The sequence below is a fragment of the Mobula hypostoma genome, chromosome 2, assembly GCF_963921235.1.
Source record: "Mobula hypostoma chromosome 2, sMobHyp1.1, whole genome shotgun sequence".
NCBI classification, from domain to species: domain Eukaryota; kingdom Metazoa; phylum Chordata; class Chondrichthyes; order Myliobatiformes; family Myliobatidae; genus Mobula; species Mobula hypostoma.
In genome coordinates, this window is record NC_086098.1 from 209,584,340 (window position 1) to 209,606,724 (window position 22,385).

The 22,385-nt window shown below is 38.9% G+C and overlaps 1 protein-coding gene across 1 annotated transcript in view; it reads left to right on the top strand.

The window, feature by feature from the left end:
• Positions 1 to 8,074: 8,074 nt before the first annotated feature.
• Positions 8,075 to 22,385, top strand: part of LOC134342838 (tyrosine-protein phosphatase non-receptor type 1-like) — a 102,814-nt gene continuing 88,503 nt past the window's right edge. The window contains exon 1 of the mRNA XM_063041457.1: positions 8,075 to 8,449. Coding sequence (XP_062897527.1) covers positions 8,393 to 8,449 — 57 coding nt within the window. The 5' untranslated portion in view covers positions 8,075 to 8,392. The remainder of the gene's footprint in view (positions 8,450 to 22,385) is intronic.

Below are 22,385 nucleotides of genomic sequence, written 5' to 3' on the forward strand. Positions count from 1 at the left end.
ATATGAGTGAAATAAACCTGATTCTGATACGGGTCTCTACAGACACTCTCCTGAGGTTATGGCCTGCTCCAGCTGCAGGGATGCCTGGCTTCATGTCTTTGTAAAACTTCAGTTCTGAATGCTATTTGCTTACATTATTGTCTGTATGATTTCTTTTTCTCTCTGAACACTGTGTGTTTGACGGTCTTTTTTTAAAAGGATTCTTTGGAGTTTCTTTGTTTTGTGGCTGCCGGTAAGGAGACAAATCTCAAGGTTATATAATGTATACATAGTTTGATAATAAATGTACTTTGAACTTCTGTGGACTGGGAGTGGAAATGGGGTAGGGAGAGGGGAATCATGGTTGGGAAAAGGGGAAGGGAGAGGAGAGGGAGCAGAAAACAGCAAAAAGACATTCTGTAATGATTGACAAACCAGTTTAGTTGGATTCAAATGACTTTGCCAGGTGTCTCAGTGCTGGGTTAGCTTCCACTTGTGCCACTTCCCACCACTGGAACCTCTCTGCCACCTGTCCCACGCCACCCCCGGGCACTCTACCTTTGCAATTCCCAACATTTTTTGAATATTATTAGAGTCACAGAGCCCAGCAACACTGAAACAGGCCCTTCGGCCCTTCTAGTCAATGCCAACCTGTTTTTGTTTTTACTGCCTAGTTCCAACTACCTGCACCATAGCCTCCATACACCTCCCATCCATGTTATCACCCAAATTTCTCTTTAGTGTCTCAATCGAACCCACATCCACCACTTCCACTGGCAGCTGATTCCACACTCCCACCAAGCTCTGAGTGAAGAATTCCCCTTCAGACTCCCCTAAAATAATTCACTTTCACCCTGAACTTATGTCCAATGTGGAGGTGAGCGGGAGGATGGGGTGGAGAGGGAAAACAGTAAGGGGAGGGGGTGGTTGACTGCAGAAAGGGAAACAGAGCAGAGAGTTTATACTTAATGTCTTTCAGGAAAAGTACTCGTTTGAACTTACTTGCTGCAAACCTACTATCCATACCCTGTACATTCTCAACCAAATTACTGATCTAGATGACAAGTAGCAATGTCCAAAGTTCAAAGCAAATTTTATTATCAGAGTTCATATACGTCACCACATACAACCCTGAGATTCTTTTTCCTACAGGAACACTTAGCAAATCTATAGAATAGTGACAGGATCAGTGAAAGATCAAGTAGAGCATAGAATTCAATAAACTGTGTAAATGCAAATATAATTAAATATCAATGAATAATGATAGCAATGGGGTGTAACCCTGGGGAACCCCACTAGGCATGGGCCTTGAGTAAAAATAACCAGCCTCCCACCATCACTCTCTGCTTCCTACCATCAAGCCAACTGTGCATCCAGTTAGCCAGCTCTCCCTGGATCCCACATGATCTAACTGACCACAGCAACTTACCATGCTAAACCTTATCAAAGGCCTCACTGATGCCCATATCAGCCAGAATCCTGGGACAGAGGTGTCACTGATCAGAGGGCATAGATTTAAACAGAGGACAAAGGGGTTTAGAGGGATCTGAGGAAAAGATTTTTCACTCAGATGGTAATTGAAATCTGGAACACACTGTCCGAGGTGGTGTTGGAGGCAGGTCCCTTCACAACATTTACGAAGTGGGTGAGCATTGAAACTGCCGAGATACAGTCGGCTATGAACCAAGTGCTGATAAATGGGACCAGTGTCGACAGTGAATGGATGGTCAGAACCAGTATGGCCGTCCAAAGGCCTATTTCCGTGCTGTGTGATCCACCACTCCGGACATGACAAATTAACGATGGTGGCACTGCAAAGCATTGATTTCAAAATTCCACACCCCTCTCCAATCTGAAATTGGACCAGACTGAACCCCTTTGTCACCACTGTAAATAACTTTGCTCCTGTTAGATTTACAAGTTCATTTTCTGCTCCACATTGACAAATACAGTACTGTGGAAAAATCTTAATAACTCTCTCCAAATATCTCTCAAATGTTTGAATCAAACCTATATCCACCACTTCTGCTGGCAGCTCATCCCACGCTCTCAGCACCCTCAGAGTGAAGAAGTTCCTCTTCATTTTCCCCTAAAATATTTCACCTGTCACCTTTAACCTATGACCTCTACTTCTAGTCTCACCCAACCTCAGTGGAAAAAGCTTGCTTATATTTACCCTATCTATACCCCTATCAAATCTCCCCTCATTCTCCTATGCTCAAGGGAGTAAAATCCTAATCTATTCGAACTTTCCCTAAAACTCAGGTCCTTGTCCCAGAAACATCATTATAAATTTTCTCTGCACTCTTTCAATCTTGTTGATATCTTTCCTGTAGATTGGTGACCAGAACTGTAGACAATACTCCGAATTAGGCTTCAATAAGGTCTTATACAACTTCAACATAACATCCCAACAACTGTACTCAATACTTTGATTTATGAATGCCAATGTGTTAAAAGGTCTCTTTATGGCCCTCTTCACCTGTGATGCTCTTTTCAAGGAATTATGGATCAGTATTCCCAGACCCCTCAGTTCTACTACACTCCTCAGTGCCCTACCACTTACCATATAAGATCGACCCTGTTTTGTCCTCCCAAAGTGCAACACCTCACACTTCTCTGCATTAAATTCTAGCTGCCATTTTTCCAGCTGGTCCAGAACCTGTTACAGGCTTTGATAGTCTGCCTTGCTGTCCACTACACCACAAACTTCGTGTCATCCACAACTTTGGTGAGCTAGTTTAGTACATTACCACCCAGATCAGCAATATACGTGACAAACAACAATAGACCCAGCAGCGATCCCTGCAGCACATCACCAGTCACAGGCTAGTGGTCAGAGGCAACCATCTACCACCATTCTCTGGCTTCTCCCATGAAACCAATGTTTAAACCAAGGATGTTCTCCTGGCTGAGGTATACAGTATGAAAGGTCAGAGTCTTGGGTAAGAATTTAGGATTGAGAAAAAGAGATACCTTCTTCTTCCAGAGGATGTTGAACCAATGGAAATCACAAACATAGAAGACACTGTATGTATTTATGAACAAATATTACTACATGGAAATGCATTAAAAGGCATGAAAAAGAGAGGTAATGTAATATTGATAAAGATAACCATAAATCTTATTGAATATAACAGCAAATTTGAAGTGTTGAATGACCAATTCCTGCTCCTATATACTATGTTTCCCTTCATTAAAAGGTTGTGACTTCTCATCAATTCCAAGAAATCCACTAGCACTTTGACATATAGCTGGGGTAATATCTGCCTACTCAGTTGGATGTGAATCATCCTATTCACCATTTAACTAATAAGAAAGGATCAGAATCAAGATTTATCCTTCAGTTAATGATTTTTTACGGCTTTTGTGTATTCTGAGAAACCCTTGTTACTGGCTTTAAAGCTGTAAACCTACTATTTCCTGCAAATTGGTTTTATTTCCAATTTGCAGCATCTGCAAAATTCTTTTGTGTCTTGTGTACAAATTGTCTATCTTGTCTGTCTGCAAAAGAAGAGTCAGTATTTCATAAATAATTCATTGTGCAGCATTCGTCAGTTTTCCGATGAAGTAAAAAATGTGACATGAATGCAAACTACTTCATACACATGCTTCTGATAATAATTACTTGTCAGATTCATAAAACAGGCTCCAAGGTTCTGTGGATTATTTTCAAAGTCATGAGAACATGGTGATCATCCAACATGATACCTAATTCATGATAAATTAATGTAATTATTATTTGATCAAAACACTAGCCCTTTCACAAATAGGATTTGTATGCAATTCTTAGTTGTGGATTTGGACTTCAGTCAAAGAAGATATTAACCAAAATTAGAGTACAATGCATTGGGCTAGCATCCTGACAAGCTAAGAGGATTGGTTAAAGGACAGAAAACAGAGGGTCGGAATTAATAGATTTTAGGTCAGGAGGCTCCAGGAGATGGGATGCTGCAGGGGGCAGTGTAGGCTGTGAGCATGATGCACGGAATTTAGAGGGATATAGCAGAGCTAAATGAGTTAGCAGATATTTGATGGAATACAATATGGTAAAATGTAATGTAAATCTACTTCAGTTGAAAAGAAATATAAAGTTTTTTTTTACATATAGCAAGATATTTAATGGTGTTGTTGCTCAGAATGACCTGTGCATCCTTGTATACAAATTACTGAAAAGTAATATTTAAATTTAGCAGATAATTGGGAATGTAAATAGAATAATAGCTTTTACTGTGTGCATCTGGATAAAAAAAACAGAGATATTGCTTCAACTACATAGAGCCCCAGTGTGGCTACGTCCAGAATGTTGTGCAGAGATCTTCCCTCCTTGGACTCACTTTACACCACACGCTGTCGGAGCAGTGCTGCCAGGATAATCAAGGACACGACCCACCCAGCCAACACACTTTTCGTCCTTCTTCCCTCCGGGAGAAGGCTCAGGAGCTTGAGGACTCATACAGCCAGATTTGGGAACAGCTTCTTTCCAACTGTGATAAGACTCCTGAATGGATCCTGACCCATATCTGGGCTGTACCCGGACCTGCCTCTCAGTTTTTTTTTGCACTACCTTACTTTCTCTTTTCTATTTTCTATTGATGATTTATAATTTAAATTTTTAATATTTACTATTGATTTGTACTCCAGGGAGCGCGAAGCGCAGAATCAAATATCGCTGTGATGATTGTACGTTCTAGTATCAATTGTTAGGCGACAATAAAGCATAAAGATGGTCTTCCTATCTTAGGAAGGATAAACTTGCAGCAGAGTGAGTATAGCAAAGGTTTGCCACATTAGTTGCTGGGTGGATTTTGCATATGGTAGGTGATAAAGCAGACTGTCTGTCTTCATTAGAGTTTAGAAGAATAACAGATAATTTTATTAAATATAAAATATTTTTGAGGATTGACAGTGTAGATGTTGATCTTTCCCTTGGCTGAGGTGTCTAGAATGAGAGTCACAGTTTCAAGATAATGGGTCAGCCAAATGTGACAAGAATGACCTCCTCACAAAAGTACAGAATGTGAAAGGTAAGACACAAGGCTGAAGTAGTCACAACCATATTTCAGCTAGATATGCTAAATAACAGATTTGATGAGCTTCCTTCTAAGCCTCTGGTCAATTCAATTCCCCTCAAGAAATGGCTAAGTACAAAAGCTATGGGACCCGATGACATCCCAACTGTAACACTGAAGACTTGAGCTCGAGAACTAGCAACATCTCATGTTAAGCTATTTCAGTAAGGTTGTTACAATGACATTTATCAAAAAATGTGAATAAATGTCCACAAAACAAAAAGTAGAAAAAAATCAATTTTAACTAAATTTCACCCAATATTTACTCTTAATCATCAGTAAAGTGAAGGAAGCTGTCAATGCCAGTGTTAAAGTAACCCTTTTTCAATTATAGTCTTAAGATTGGGCAATAAATCCTGGCTTCACCACAAAAATGAGTAAGATATTTCTTGCAAAAAAGGGCTGTGGAGAATCATTTGCAGAGTATATTCCAGACAGGTATCAACACATTTTTTGGATTTTAACAGGATCAAGGATATGGGATTTGCGCAGGAAATTGACTGATGTAAGATCAACAATAACTTTTGAATGGCAGAGTAGACACAAGGGGCCAAGGATCCTATTCTAGCTTCTATTTCTGATGCTCCTTGGTTTGCCCTGTCATGAGCACTATATTTGTTCAAAAAAATCTCAAATTGTAACAGCAGTGAAGTAACAAATTATTTGTATATTAAGGCAAGACATTTCCAGTTATTACAGCAGTTCTTTAAGTTGCACAATTTACAACATTTTTACACCTTTGAAAACTTACTGGCTAGTTTTTGACTTCAACCATTTCATGGAGGGCCTAATTCAATGATTTGGGTAAGAAGATTAATTTTGCTTATGGTAATGTCAGCTTGAATACATGAGGGGAGGGGGGAAGTGGGCAGTGAAGAAATTGTTGGCATTTCTCTGAATGTCGTGAGAATCTTCTTCCCCTCTGCCATCTGATTCCTAAATGGACATTGAACTCTTGAACACTACGTCACTTTCTTAATATGTATTATTTCTGTTTTTTTTGCACAATTTTTAATCTATTCAATATATGTATACTGCAAACACAAGAAAATCTGCAGATGCTGGAAATTCAAGCAGCATACACAAAATGCTGGTGGAACGCAGCAGGCCAGGCAGCATCTATAGGAAGTACAGTCAACGTTTTGGGTCAAGACCCTTCGTCAGGACTAATGGAAAAAAGAGATAGTAAGAGATTTGAGAGGGGGAGGGGGAGACCCGAAATGATAGGAGAAGATAGGAGGGGGAGGGATGAAGCCAAGAGCTGGGAAGTTGATTGGCAAAAGGCATACAAGGCTGGAGAAGTGGGAGTATCATGGGACGGAAGGTCTTGGAAGAAAGAAAGGTTGGGGGAGCACCAGAAGAAGATGGAGAACAGGCAAGGAGTTATTGTGAGAGGGAAAGACAGAAATAAATAAATAAATAAATTAGGGAACACATATCAAAGTTGCTGGTGAACGCAACAGGCCAGGCAGCATCTCTAGGAAGAGGTACAGTCAACGTTTCGGGCCGAGACGTTGACTGTACCTCTTCCTAGAGATGCTGACGAAGGGTCTCGGCCTGAAACGTCGACTGTACCTCTTCCTGGAGATGCTGCCTGACCTGCTGCGTTCACCAGCAACTTTGATGTGTGTTGCTTGAATTTCCAGCATCTGCAGAATTCCTTGTGTTTGAATAAATAAATTAGGGATAGGGTAAGAAGGGAAGGAGGGGCATTAACTGAATTTAGAGAAATCGATGTTCATGCCATCTGGTTGAAGGCTACCCAGACGGAATATAAAGTGTTGTTCCTCCAACCTGAGTGTGGCTTCATCTCAACAGTAGAGGAGGCCATGGATTTCTCTAACTTCTGTTAATGCCTCTCCTCCCCTTCTTACCCCATCCCTATTTATTTATTTCTCTCTTTCCCTCTCATGATAACTCGTTGCCTGTTCTCCGTCTTCCTCCACCCTCCCCCTTTCTTTCTTCCAAGGCTTTCCATCCCATGATACTCCCCCTTCTCCAGCCTTGTATGCCTTTTGCCAATCAACTTCCCAGCTCTTGGCTTCATTCCCCCCCCCCCCACCATCATTTCGGATCACCCCCTCCCCCTCTCAAATCTCTTACTATCTCTTTTTCCCGTTAGTCCTGACCAAGGGTCTCGATCTGAAACGTTGACTGTACTTCTTCCTATAGATGCTGTCTGGCCTGCTGCATTCCACCAGCATTTTGTGTGTGTTGTATGTATACTGTAATTGATTTATTTATTATTTTTCTTCTATATTATGTATTGCACTGAACTGCTGCTGCTCAGTTAACAAACTTCATGACACATGCCGGTGATAATAAACCTGATCCAGACCCAAAATGTTCACAGTTCTTTTCCTCTGAAAGATGCCTCTAGACTCACTGAGTTCCTTCAGCACTTTTTGTTCCAGTTTACACCACCTTCAATTTCAGGTTTTAGTTTTTTTTTGGGCGGAGGTAGTAAATTGTTTTTAACAATCTTATTTGAAAGCTGTCAAGCTGAAATAGAAACTTTGTATTTTACTTTTTGCCTCATTAAAATCTAAGAGTTTTGAGAATACGGTATTCAGCCATCCCTAAAGAACTCAGATTTCAATTGGTTGTGTTAGCTTGGACAAAGGTATTATTTCATAAAGCCAAATATTTCAGAAAGATATTTGGATATATTATCACCAACGGCTACGTCTTTCCGTCTCTGCCGTGAGTTGGGCTGTGGTCGGATGCCGTGAGTCGGATCGGGTTGGGCAATTCACTCTTCACAGTCACCTTGACTCATAAACATCTCCTCCACCCCATCTTGGGAGCTTGGCATTTCTGGACGTCTGGATGTGCCGAACCATCAAGTCACCTGAGTGTCGGACTTCACTTCGAGACCGGCGAATGACCCCGTGCACAGCACAGCCAATCAGCGCCTGCACCCGTATCTCGTTCAGTTTTCTCCCTACAGCCACCGACCCTGGCAACAGAGGAGAACTACAGCTCCCGGCAGCCCCCACGAAACGTCGTCTGTCACGTCTAGTCCGAGGGAAAACCGATTTCATTATTTTACCACTAGAAGCCCCCGGTGATAAAATCTATATTTGTGGGTTAAAACTAAAGTCTGGCTTCGTTGTTCCGCGAAGCGTCCTGTAATCTGAGAAAGTGACTATAATTTGGAGCAGGCCATGCAGACGCAGAAGGGCCATTTTACTGCGTGCGCTTATTGGTGGGCGGGCTATTTCCGGCCGGCGGGTCGGGGTGCCTCTGATGTCAGCAAGTTGAGATGAGGAGGTAGGAGAGAGAAAAAATACAGCGTCAGTGAGGCCCACAGGGGAAGGTACAGCGTAGCTACATCAGTCATGGAGCAGGAGTTCACGGAGATCGACAAAAACGGAAGCTGGTCGGCGCTTTATCAGGTGAGGGCGTTACGTGGGGCTGGGGCTTGAGTACGAAGACGGGCTGGTCACCCTTGATCCTCAGCTCTCGGGTGGTAGGTTCCCTGTAACGAAGGACAGGCCGGGGGTCCGGAGTGCAAGCCGCGCCTCGGTGCTGTTACTGCAGGCGGATGCTAAAAGCATTATCTCCCGCCTGTATGTGTTTTGTGCAAGAGTGAGATGCTTGCGGATTGTTGAGGACTTGTCTAATTAATTACCGCTGTCAGCAGCCACTTCTGCAAATTACTCAATAACCATTGCAACAAGAAGCTGCCACTGTTTCTTTGGTGATTCGCTGACTCGCACTGTTATATTTTCTGACAAGCGGGCTTGGATGTACTTACCGTTTGCCGAATCGCGACAATAGTTTTGCCTTTTGCATACTGAGTAAAGGATCACGAACTGTAACAATTGTTCTCTTGCTGCCTCAAACTTTTACCGCTGTATAACATCAGAGTTCATTTTTAACCGAATATTTTACGATGATTAGTGTTGTATAAAGCAAGATAAAAGTTTTGAAATTTCTAATCGAATTTTGCCCTACAGCATCAAGGGTCGTCTCCACGACACACACGTTACTTTCCCGGTGACACTTGCCTTACTTTTTTATGTGAAACCGACTGCTGAGCTACAAAATTTTAATTACTTTTCGTAAAGATGGAGTAATTGTTTAAATCTAATGTAAGACATAACGGTTTCCTGTTTCTGTAAGGTTCAAACTGGAAGAATAAATATCTAGGAAAATTGTACTTAATACGCAAGACCCCAGAATTCACACTTGCCTCTATCTTGACTTTACTATATGTGCCTCTATGTATGTACGGGTCAGTATATTTAGAGCAATGATATTTAGAATTTTGCAGATATGCTGTGTTTCAGAGCAGCATCTAAGAGCTTTAATATATTTTCTGAAGTTGTTAATATAACATTCCAAAACTTAGTTCTATTTTCTGACACGAAGATACATGTACTTGTGATAATGATACTGAAAAATAGATTTAATGCCCTGAATTTTGGTGTAATTTGGACCATAAACTTCATAAGTTAAAATGGACCAAGAAATTTCATAACTCCTTTTTTGGAGGGGGGTATTTTTTTGTTTGCAGGCATCACCAATAACCTTCATTTGTTAAATCGATTTATAATATCTTAAACTGCTTTGCAGATGTATGACCAAACATGGTGGGCCAAACGCAAATGTAATAAGCATTAATAATTATATTATTTACACTTAGATTATTTAGATTAATAAACCTAAGACTATAGGAATAGTTAACAATATTTTCATGTACAGTGAAGGCTGGTAGCATGAGAAGAGATTAAACTTCTGTGAATTTTAGACAATAGTAGCATCTAGTAAGTCAATGAGAAATAGACAAGTATGTATTATTAAGAACTGAGGAAAGTTATAGAATCCAGTGAATCTGTGATTTCAGTGTCTTAGTTCCTTCCCTAACTATGGATTCATTAACAATTTCAATGCCAGATGAAGAAAGATGGTACATTCCGAAAGTCATTCTTTTTAAACAAAAAAGTGATATTTAATATATTCCTTTTTTTTCCTTGCAACATAGGAGGAGAGCATTTGGCCCATTAATCCCATTTCACTGTATATTTTCATATACATAGTAACAAATTTATCTATTAATCTTGCACCAATTTGGGTTGTGGGAGGGCAATCCATCTGCTCACAGGTGAAGCGTGCAAACTTCCTATAGAGCTGGAGTTCTGTGGAGCAGCACTACACACTGTTCTACTGTGCTACCCTTGTTCCTTAGTTCTTGAAGATTTTCCCATACCAATTGTCTGGATTAATTCCAGCAGTTACATTACCTTTGGAATTGTGTAATCGTTAAGAGAAATGCAAAGTTTAAAATTTTATTTTGGAGTAAAACATCCTGGTAACAAATGTTTTTGTTCTTCCTTCTGCTCAATTCTAGTCAAGTCCACTAATATATTTCATGATTAGCTGTTAAATGTATTGAGTCAACCAGGTGCTGTCTAACTATTTAGCAATAAAACATCTTCATTTCTGTAACATTTAACATGGTTAAGATAGTGATGTCATTTTAAAAAGGACAAAAACTTCAGAAAAAAGAATAATCAAAATGGGTTCACAATAAATTTATGCGGAAGAGGATTTGGGTAAAATGTCAATAGATAATAGGATTAAAAATGTGACAAATTTGAGCAGATTACTCATTATGTATCTGCCCCACTTACCATTCATTTTTTTAAAACTTTACTTTGGTATGTTTTTATGTGCCTTTATTGGGTGGGTATACTTCACACACCCTGCATCATAGCTCTATCTGCAGTTTTTAATGGTGGCCAAGACCCTATGTAACCTGCTTAAATCCATCATGTTTACAAACTTGTTTGTATCCTTTGCACTAATTTTATTGTGAGACCACCTTGATTATACCATTTTCCCAAACTCTCATACTTTCTAAAGTTCTTTTGAATTTTGCTATTTTTAATTAGCTTTCACTTCAAAAAAAATTCTAATAGTCTTACCCAGGAGAGGAGTTTTTATTAGTAGCATTATTTATTGTTGGATGATATAGGAAATTGCATTTTTTTCTAAGTGAAACAGGACAATTTTAGCATTGCAACACGAGCTGTCATTCTGTACTCTTTCAACCATTTGTTAATATAGATAACAAAATGCTTGGCTAATTTGTTTACAGCAGGAACTTGCCTGAACAGTATTCAGTGTGAAAGCTTGTCCAAAACTGCATTGACTAAGTCGCTTTGCCTTATCTAAATGTAGTTTGTTCAGAGAAAAAAAAATCAATAATGGCAGATTAATCTAGGAAGCCTGTGAATGTCAAGCCATGATAGCTGAAAGGAAATCAAAATTTGGTGATGAGCAGCAATGTTACATGTAACACTTTGTGAAAAAAGATGGTAACATGTTTACTTTTAATTGTGACCAAAAACAGTTCTTCACATTGTGTTTATTCTAACCATGTGAATGAAACATATTAGTGCATTTTAATATATTTGTACATTATTGATCCCGGGGGAAAACCAATTTCCCCCAGGATCAATAAAGTATGACTGTTAACATCGTGGGGCCCTATTCTTGCATTTCTGTTGCCACCTCAAATTGTAACTGATAGTCCTGGAATCATTTTCTTATTCACAGTTCATTATGGGTATGTTTTTCATCCAGATCATTCTCAAAAGCCAAGAGTTTATTTCATTTGTCTTTTAGGTCTGTTAGGTAGGTTAACATTTTGCTATTTTTCTGAGTAAACTAGATTTATTTTCAAAAGGAACTCCAGAGTTGTGTCCTGATGGCAGTGTATATCTAAGTGTATTCACCTAGAAGCACAGCTTTTTGTTGAGACTGGCTAACTTCTATGTCTTCATTTGACTCTATCATGGAAATCAATTCCTTTCCTAAAGGTCAAATAAAACTCAAACATAAAAAATGCCATTCCATTCAGTAGCTATGGTTCCTACATGTAGATCTGAATTCACAATTTCTATGCAAAGGACACGCATAGTGGTGAAGAATGGCGGGAATATACACATAAATCCCGGAACTTGTATCTCTCCTGTGGGTCCTAGAGTGGGAGATGGTCAGAGGGAGGTAATGATCCTTGGGGAGAAACTTGGCCTTGAAAACATAAACTTGGGGGTTTCAAGAGCCAAATGTTGGCTAGCCTTCACAAAGATAGTGGACTTGGGCAACATACGCCTGCATTTGGTATGTTATAGCAATTTGCTTTTTTTCTAATATAGCAAACATCTGAAGTCAAAATGGAGGCAATAACTAAATGTTGTAATGCAAGGCTAAAAAAGGGTTGAAGGGGTGTCCTGGAGAAAAGGGGCTAGGATGCTGCAGAGATTTGGAATGGGAATTCTAGAATTTGGGGGTTGGGAAGTTGAAGGTAAGGCCGTCCATGGTGAAAGTATTTAAATATGAGCATGGTCATAGAGGGTGGCTGCAGAGGATAATAGACAAGGAAGAGCAAGCTATGGCAGGAAGATCTGTTTGCTGACTTACAGCTCCAGAGACCTGGGTTCAGTCCTCACTTCAAGTGCTGTATATCTGAAATTTTCATGTTCCCCTTGTAACTGTGTTTTTCCTAGCTGCTCTGGTTTACTTTCCATGTCCACTGCAAATTCCCCTATCTGAAGGTGAATGGTAGAAGCTGCAGGGAATTGGTGACATTATGGTGAGAATTTACCAAAAAAAATCAGTATAAATGGTGGTTGATTGGTGGCATGGACTCAGTGGGTTGAAGAGCCTGTTTCTGTACTGTCATTTTGACACAAAGGAATTTGAAAATGAGTGAGTTTTAAAAATTTGAGGTGCAAGTTAATTGGGAGCAAATCTGTTGTGGTATGATTTTTGTCTTGAACATGTATTGGGGTTATTAGTCTAAGCCTTTAGATTACTTATCCATTTTAACTATAGTGCTAATGTTCTCATGGCATCCCTCCCCCAGCCATGTTTGTTCCATAATTCATTGTCAAAAGAAGGAAATCTACTGAGTTAACACTCACCTGTGCTACCACTTTGCAATGTTTACTGGGTTTTCTGGTACACTTATTCAAAAGTGATAGCACAAACAAACATTAATTCTTGTCTATTGAAGCCATAATGGTAGTTACTAATGCCCTAAATATCTCTTAATCTGTTGCAGCATGTTTGAAACATCAGTCCCAGCAAATTGTATTTTGGCAGTCTTTTGTTTACCCAAAATTTCAACTGAATTTACTTAGATATTTCTGGAAAAGGCAAATTGCTCATCTCTTCACTTGTGCAAAAACTTGGGAAAATGTTAATTCAAAATAAGTACCTTCGCTCTTACCCCATTTGACTTTTGCTTCCTTCCCCCTCATTTAGTGATGTGAAACTGTTTTTAAAGTGTTAATGCTCACATGAAAGTTCTGTGCTTTTTTTTCAAATCTTTCCCTTTCAGTTTATGCTTCATTTTAGGATTTCATGTTTGCACAGTATGTGACACAAGTCTCTTATTTTAATCCTTATTTGCAGAGGCAATTGTTTTTTGTGCTGATCCCATATCCCTTTTAGTCCTTATCTTGAATATACTCCATGACTGAGCTGGTATGTGCCCCTTGAGTAGTGATTCCTATCCTGTTTGTCATTATAGGTGCTATCTCTTACACCAAATTTGAAGATAGAACGTAATATTAATGGTGAGACTCTTTGCAGTGTGGAGGATCAGCAAGATCTTGGGATCCATGTCCATAGGACACTCAAAGCTGTTGCACAGGTTGACAGTGTTGTTAAGAAAACATATCATGTGTTGACCTTCATCAACTGTGGGATTAAGTTCATGAGCCGTAATGTTACAGCTATATAGGACCTTATTTAGACCCCACTTGGAGTGCTGTGTTCAGTTCTGGTCACCTCACTACAGGAAGGATGTAGATACAATAGAGAGAGTGCAGAGGAGATTTACAAGGATGTTGCCTGGATTGGAGTGCGTGCGTTATGAGAATAGGTTGCGTGAACGTGGCCTTCTTTTCTTGGAGTGACGGTGGATCTTACAATAGAGGTTTATGAGATGACGAGAGCCATTGATTGTGTGGCTAGCCAGAGGCTTTTTCCGAGGGGTGAAATGGCTAACATGAGGGGTCATAGTTTTAAGGTGCTTGGAAGTAGGTATAAGGGGGATGTCAGAGGTAAGTTTTTCACACACTGTGTGAAGTGCACTGCCAATGACAGTGGTAAAGGCAGACACAATAGGGTCTTTTAAGAGACTCTTGGATAGGTACATGGAGCTTAGAAAAATGGAGGGCTACGCAGTAGGGAAATTGTAGGCAGTTTCTGGAGTAGGTTACGTGATCAGCACAACATTGTAGGCTAAGTTGCCTGTAATGTGCTGTAGATTCTGTTCTATGTTCAAACAAGATGCCACCAACTCAGTAGTTATCCTGTCAAGCCCATTAAGAATTTTATTCATTTCTTCCTTCTTTCTTTTTCAATCTTTTTTATTGAGTTTCAAATTGATAAGCATAACAATGATAATGATACAAAGAGATTGGGATTACATTAATAACGGTTAATGTATACAAACACAGACTCCAAGTAACATATTAAATTTAAGCCTCCCAATCTCTTAATAACTGAACATGAAAAAGATTCAAAAAAAAGTTTTTACCCCCTACACTTAAAAAAAAAACAAAGATTGGGCTGCCATGTTTCATCGGTTAAGATCATTATTTGTCATTAACTCTGCTCCTCTATATACAAACAAAAAATATTAAAAAGGATTCGGAGAAGGTCAACTTACATCATATGAAAATGTTGAATAAATGGCCTCCAAGTTTCTTCAAATTTAACCAACGGATCAGTGGTACCACTCCTAATTTTTTCCAAGTTTAAGCATGTTATAGTTTGGGGAAAACCATTGAAATGTAGTAGGGGGATTTGAATCTTTCCATTTAAATAAAATGGATCTTCTGGCTATTAATGTAACAAATGCAATCAAACGACAAGCTGAAGGGGATAAATGACTAAAGTCTTATCATTGGTAATCCAAACATTGCAGTAATAGGATGAGGTTGTAAACCAATACGCAAAACTACTGAAATAATATCAAAAATGTCTTTCCAATATTTTTTCCAAAAGAGGACAAGACCAGAACATATGTGTCGAGGAAGCTACCTCAGAATTACATCTGTCACAGACAGGATTTGTATGACCATAAAAATGAGTTAACTTATCCTTGGACATATGGGCCCTATGAACCACCTTAAATTGTATCAAAGTGTGTCTAGCACACATTGAAGAAGTGTTAACTAGTTGGAAAATTTTCTCCCATTTCTCTGTGGGTAAAAATACCTGAAGTTCTCTTTCCCATTCATTCTTAATTTTATCAGACATACCTAAAAGTATTTTTGTAATTAAATCATAAACAATTGCTATTAAACTCTTCTGATAGGGGTTTAAACCTAAAATATTTTCTGTAATTAATTTCATTTATTCATTTCAATGAAATCATCCTTCACTTTTATAAATGAGATATTGGCCTGCTTGGTTTCTCCTCATAACAAACTGCAGTCTGAAAAATCATTCTGATGAATCTTCTCTGCATTCTCCACAAGTATGTTTTTTTTCTTGGATAGGAGACCAGACCTATAAGCAGTATTCCAGAATGTAATGTTTCTATCATTGTACTTAAATACACTTGCAATAAATACATACTTTTTCCCTTTTCAGGATTGCTTACTGAATCTGTATATTTTGTGCTTTCTGTACCTTTTAATCTCTCACCATTCAAAAAAGACCTCTGCTTTTCTGTTTTCTCCAGCAAAGTGAATGACCTTGCATTTCTCCATTTTGATTGATATGGCTCATTAAAATAACTTATTACTGAGAACATTCAGATATAATTACATTTGGGTAGATTTGGGGAAATCTGTGATGCCAGAGATGACACACCTCATTTAAAGATTTTTTTGTTTAATTTTGTTTGCTATGAAGTCTTACTGTTTTTGATTGAAGTATATTTTAATTGGGTTTGCTATGTTTCTCTGGTCCAAAACCAAAAGGAAGCTGTTGCTTGGCATTACAAGAAAGCTGTATGCTACCTTGGGTATGCTGTCAAGTGTTTTTGGGGAAGGGGGGGGGAGAAAAGGTATTTGTTTCTGTTGTATTGGAGAAGGGACAGATGTTAAATAAATACATTTTGCTCACTTTCTAGCCCTCCATGCCTTCCAAAGTAACTGTTTTTCCGGGCTTTGGGGTGGGGAAAGTAACAGGCCAGATGGTCTGCTCCTGCTTTTATTTCATATGTTCCTAAGTAAGAACTCAAATGCAGCATCAGTGACTAAATTTTGTAATGAGTAAATCCTACAATTTTTAACAATGAGGTTATTTAATGTCATTCATTCAAGTTCTTCATCATACTTTAGTTGACATCTTGAGTAATGGTTTGATGCTTTGAACATTCCCCCCCCCTCCAAAAGTAATTGTAAAATTTACAAATGGGGACACTTTTGTGTTCATTTGCTGTAGTACTTTGGATTGTCATGGCCCCTTTAGAGATTTGTACATCGCTTCTCTGCAGGTGACTTTGGTACTACTTGGTAGTGAAGAAATCTTTTTATACATTGGTCTTCATTAGTCATTAGGGCATTTGTACAGGACACTGAGGCTGCACAAAGTATTGTGTTCACTTTTGCTCACCCTGCTATAAGATATGTTATTCAACTGGAAAAAGTGCAGAAAAGAGTTACAAAGATGTTTCCAGGACTTGGGTTGAGTCTTAGGGAGAGATTGTTCAGGTTAGGACTTCATTCCTTGAGGTGTAGGGGACAGAAAAGTGATTTTTTTATATATAGAGATGCATTAAATCATGGTAGAGCATGGGAGAATCAAGAAACTAGAGGGCAGAGGTTTCAGGTGAAAAAGGAAAAATTTAATAGGAGCAACCTTTTTTACACAAAGAATGAAATCTATATGGAATAAGCTATGTTCTAAATAAGAAATTTTCGAACGAAAGAAGGGCACTACCGTGGCTGACAAGTGAAGTCAGAGCCAAAGTAAAAGCAAAAGAGGGGGCATACAAAGAAGCCAAAGCTAGTGGGAAGATGGAGGATTGGGAAGCTTTTAAAAACTTGCAGAAGGAAACTAAGAAGGAAAGGATGAATTATGAAAGGAAGCTGGTGGCTAATATCAAAGAAGATACGAAAAGCTTTTTTAAGTATATAAAAGGTAAGAGAGTTGAGGGTAGATGTAGGACCAATAGAAAATGATGTTGGAGATATTGTAATGAGAGATGCAGAGATGGCAGAGGAACTGAATGCATATTTTACATCAATCTTCACAGTGGAAGACATCTGTAGTATACCAGACATTCAAGAGTGTCAGGGAAGTGAAGTATGTGCAGTGAAAATTATGACTGAGAAGGTGCTCGGGAAGCTTAATGGTCTGAGGGTAGATAAATCTTCTGGACCTGATGGAATGCATCCTCGTGTTCTGAAGGAAGTAGCTGGAGATATTACGGAGACATTAACAATGATCTTTTTGTTTACACTCTGACTACACCTTCACCTGTTGGCATGCCTGTATGTTCCTTTTGCATGCTGTGGAGCAACCAATGTGCTTTTGTACTGAGGCTTTGGCAGTCCTTTCAAGTAATGTTAAGGCAGTCATTTATTTCTCTAAGTAAAACTATACTGGCATACATTTGAGGAAGAAAACTAAATTTTGTGTTGTGTGGGATCCTGAATACTGAGCTCTGCCTATAGAGAATGATCTGTTGTGATTTTTTCTTTTGATACATGAATGTTCTTGCTGAGCTAAACAGTGAAGTCTGAACAAAAAATTTAGTTGGAAAAAGTTTTGGTTAAAAGTGAGCCACAAGTTTAGGAATTGTGAATAACCATGAATTTTAATGAACATTTTGGAGTGGTAAAGTGGAGTGAAATTTTGAATGTGAAAAATAACTTCCATCTGATAAGGCCTGAAGTTAACTTTAAAGAGCAAATTGCTGCTTTAGCTATTTTAGAACCTCAAAAATATATGCCTTTTTTAAAATTCATTGTAATCTGGCTGACATTTTAACTAGGCTTCTGTTACGGATAAGGGAAGAGAGGAAGGCTGTAGCCTTTATCCTTTTTGTGGGTTGTCATGTGCACGGATACTACTTTGAGATTAATTGTTGCCTCTTTCCCATTTCAGCTGTAAGTTTCTTTGAGCACTACTTTTTAATAAAACTACGACTAAAAAAAGGGTATATCGCTGTTGACTCTTGGCAATTTTTATCAATGCACCATAGAAAGCATGCTATCTGGAGCTAGCAGCCAAATTGTGTGAATGGGATAGGTCACTGTTTGTTTTATTATGCATTGAGGGAATTATTTGGCCCCTACTCAGTAACCCACTGCATGTAGAGAACTTCACAGGAGATATGGTTCAGATGTCATATAGCTGTTCTGCTACTCATCAACCTAAAACATTTCTTCACAAATGCTGCCTGACTTGTATATATCTGATATTTTTGTTAATTTTCCTTTGTTTTTGCTTGTTACACATAGTCTTGACATTCCTGATTATGATACTATACCACTACTTAAAGGGAAATGGCAACCCAAATAAAAATTTAGATTATGTAACTGCGAAAAGGTCGTAATGTTACAGCCTTTCATCCCTCCCAGGTGTTAATTTTTGCTCATTGGCAAATGCTTTGCAATAATCTTGTGGAAGAGTGTTCTTCTCCACCCCATAATCTTGCACACTTCTGACATTTTGGCATTTTTAATTTTAAGTGTGGACTGTTTGGGAAATGTTTCTTCAATTTGCAATATTACTTTTTACTTGAACAGATTTTGTGCATTCTCATTCTCTCATCACACAGAAGTTACATTGTACTAAGTCTAATTTTTTTGTACATGTTGACAATTTATTTTGGTTTTGGATGACTATGTCACAGTAGATGGTTGTAACATCACTGATTTTGTTTTTGTTTATTTTTAACGCTTCATTTCTGATTCCTGTGCACTAAATTGCTCTTTTTCCAATGCTGACGCACTATATTCATTCGTTGATGCATGTATTACAAGAAAGTCTGACATTTATGTACTATCCCTCATAAATTGTTGGGAAGATGATGCTGAGCTTTCACAAAAAGTTACAGTGAAGTTTGGCGGTGAGTTCAGGATTTTAATCATGCAGTGTTGAAAGACTGCATTCAGCAGTGTGCTTGAATACCCATGTTTTTGTCTTTAATTAAGAGAAACAGTGCAGAATAGGCCCTTCCAGCCCTATGAGCTGCACTGCCCAACAAACCACACATTCAACCCTAGCAGGAAAATTTACAATGACCTACAAACCTGTATGTTTTTGGACAGTAGGAGGAAACTGAAACACCCAGAGGAAACCCATGCATATCATGGGGAGGATGTACAAACTCCTTAAGAAGCTGGAATTGATCTCTAAACTACGTCCTGAACTGTAATAGCATTGCGCTAACTGCTACACTACTGTGGTGCCTGTCTACGTTCTTCTAGTTAATAGAAATAACAGGTTTTGCAGGAGCTATTGAAGAAGCTATGTTGAAATACTGCATTTCATCTTGTGGTTGTGTACTGCTAATGCTTAGGAAGATGGATTAGTTGCCAGTCAAGAGGACTTTGTTCTTGATAATATGAAACTTTGTGTTTTTGGATTGTATTCCATCATACTCTTGATTTGTACTTTGTGGATGATGGAATGTCTTCAGGAAAGTCGTACAGTTGACAAAATGCACAGCTTCCAACCTTTCTTTACACAGTTTTGTATATCTGGTTCATTTAAAAGAGATCATATGCCAGTTAACCTGACTTCAGTGCTGGTAAGATCTTACAGTCCATTATTAAGGATGACATTTCAGAGTACTTGGAGGCACATGGGAAAATAAGCCAAGATCAACATGCTTTCCTTAAGGGGCAACCTGACGTCTGTTGGAATTCTGAGGAGGTAAAAGAAAGATTGACAAAGGAAAGTCAGTGGATGTTGTTCACGAGGATTTCTAGAAGGCCTTTGACAAGGTGCTTCAGATAAGGCTGCTAAACAAGTTAAAAATCTATGTTACAGGGAAGGTACTGGCATGGATAGAAGATTGCCTCCTGTCAGTCAGCCAAAGAGTGGGAATAAAGGGGGGCTCTTTTAGTTGGCTGCCACTAGTGGTGTTTCTCAAGGGACTGTATTGAGCCCACTATTTTCTATTAATTCGTAGCTTTGTGATAAGGTTTGTGGGTAGTACAAAGATGGGTAATACAGCTGGTGTTAAGGAAAGAGGAGTCTGCAGAAGAACTTGGGTGGGTTTGGAGAATGGATAAAGAAGAGGCTGATTGAATGCGGTGTAGGGAAGTGTATGGTCGTCATGGTCATAAACTTTTTGGTAAAAAGGAATAAAGCCCGGCTATTTTCTAAATGAGCGGAGAATTCAGAAATCAGATGCAAACGGACTTGGGAGTACTAGTGTAGGATTCCCTAAAGGTTAACTTGCAGGTTGAGTTGGCAGTAAGGAAGGCAAATGTAATGTTAGCATTTTGAGAGGACTGGAATATAGATGTAATGCTCAAGCTTTATAGGGTGGTGGTCAAATCATATTTAGAGTATTCTTAGCAGTTTTGGGCCCTATATCTGAGAGACCCCAGAGGAGGTATATGAGAATGATTTCAGTGATAAAAGGTTAAAGGAGGAGGAGCATTTGTTCGTACTTGGCCTGTACTCCATAAAGTTTAGAAGGATTTGTGAGGTGGAAAATCTAATTGAAACCCACCAAATATTGAATGGCATGTATAGAGTGGACGTAAAGAGGATGTTGCTGGTATTTGAAGAATCTAGGTTCTGAGGAACAGGGGCATAGTCTCAGAATAAAAGGATGACCCTTTAGAAAAAAGTGAAGAAAAGTTTCTTTAGCCAGTAAGATGTGGATCTGCGGCATTTGTTGTCACAGATGACTGTGGAGGCTAAGTCATTGGGTATATTTAAGGTGGAGGTTCATGGATTTTCAATTAATAAGGGTGTCAAAGGTTACAGAGGGAAGGAAGGAGAATCGAATTGAAGGGGAATAATTAGCCACGATTGAATGGCTGAGCAAATGGCCAAATCCTCCTCCCGTGTGTTACAGTCTTTAAAAGTTGTTGTCAGTAGTAAACTCCAGGATGTTCGAAAGGAATTCTACGATGCAATAAAATAAATGTGAAGGTATGATGGTTTTGACTGACTATTCTTATCTGAAATTGTTGTAATTTGCCATTTGTTTGGAATGAATGTGATCATTGGCCTCTTTGTGAATATTCAAGGTATACTGCACATAATCCATGATAGCATTATTACCTGAGGAGTTGCAATTGGATCTCTTTTGGATCCCCTATAGTGATTGTAAAACCAGTTGTACTCAAACATTTTCATTTCTTAAGGCTATGAAAAATTCTGAATAGTTCAAAATGAAAAAAATAGTTCAAGAATTTCACTTTCATTTGCATGTTATGTTTCTGTATCATCAAATTACTTGAAGAACCAGGCAGGCATTTCCTCAGGAGCATTCAGTTGGTGTTGTTTGACAGGTTCCAGAGATTGGAAAAAATTGATTTGAAGAGATTGCTTTGAAGATATTGCAGATTTAAATCGGCAATATTAACTGTCAAATATTTAGTAGACAGAAAGGTTGTTGTGCAATTTTGTTTTAAATGAGAGTTTATGTATGACATTAACAAATTATTTAGGACTTTGGATGTTAAATTGGGTACAAATGGTTTGAAAGCTACATTCTTTCATGCCTTGAATCTCTGGCAATTTAATGTGAATTCACATGAAAAGTCAACAATACAAATTGCAGTTATAGAAACATAGAAACATAGAAAATAGGTGCAGGAGTAGGCCATTCGGCCCTTCGAGCCTGCACCGCCATTTATTATGATCATGGCTGATCATCCAACTCAGAACCCAGCCTTCCCTCCATACCCCCTGACCCCTGTAGCCACAAGGGCCATATCTAACTTCCTTTTAAACATAGCTAATGAACTGGCCTCAACAGTTTGCTGTGGCAGAGAATTCCACAGATTCACCACTCTCTGTGTGAAGAAGTTTTTCCTAACCTCGGTCCTAAAAGGCTTCCCCTCTATCCTCAAACTGTGACCCCTCGTTCTAGACCTCCCCAACATCGGGAACAATCTTCCTGCATCTAGCCTGTCCAATCCCTTTAGGATCTTATACGTTTCAATCAGATCCCCCCTCAATCTTCTAAATTCCAACGAGTACAAGCCCAGTTCATCCAGTCTTTCTTCATATGAAAGACCTGCCATCCCAGGAATCAATCTGGTGAACCTTCTGTTCGATGAAGTAGTTTAATGCTCAGGAATGAACAGGGACGAGTTGCTACATGAGGCATTGTGCCTTTGTTCTGAGGTGTGAGCAAATCCCTAGCCTTGGAATGAC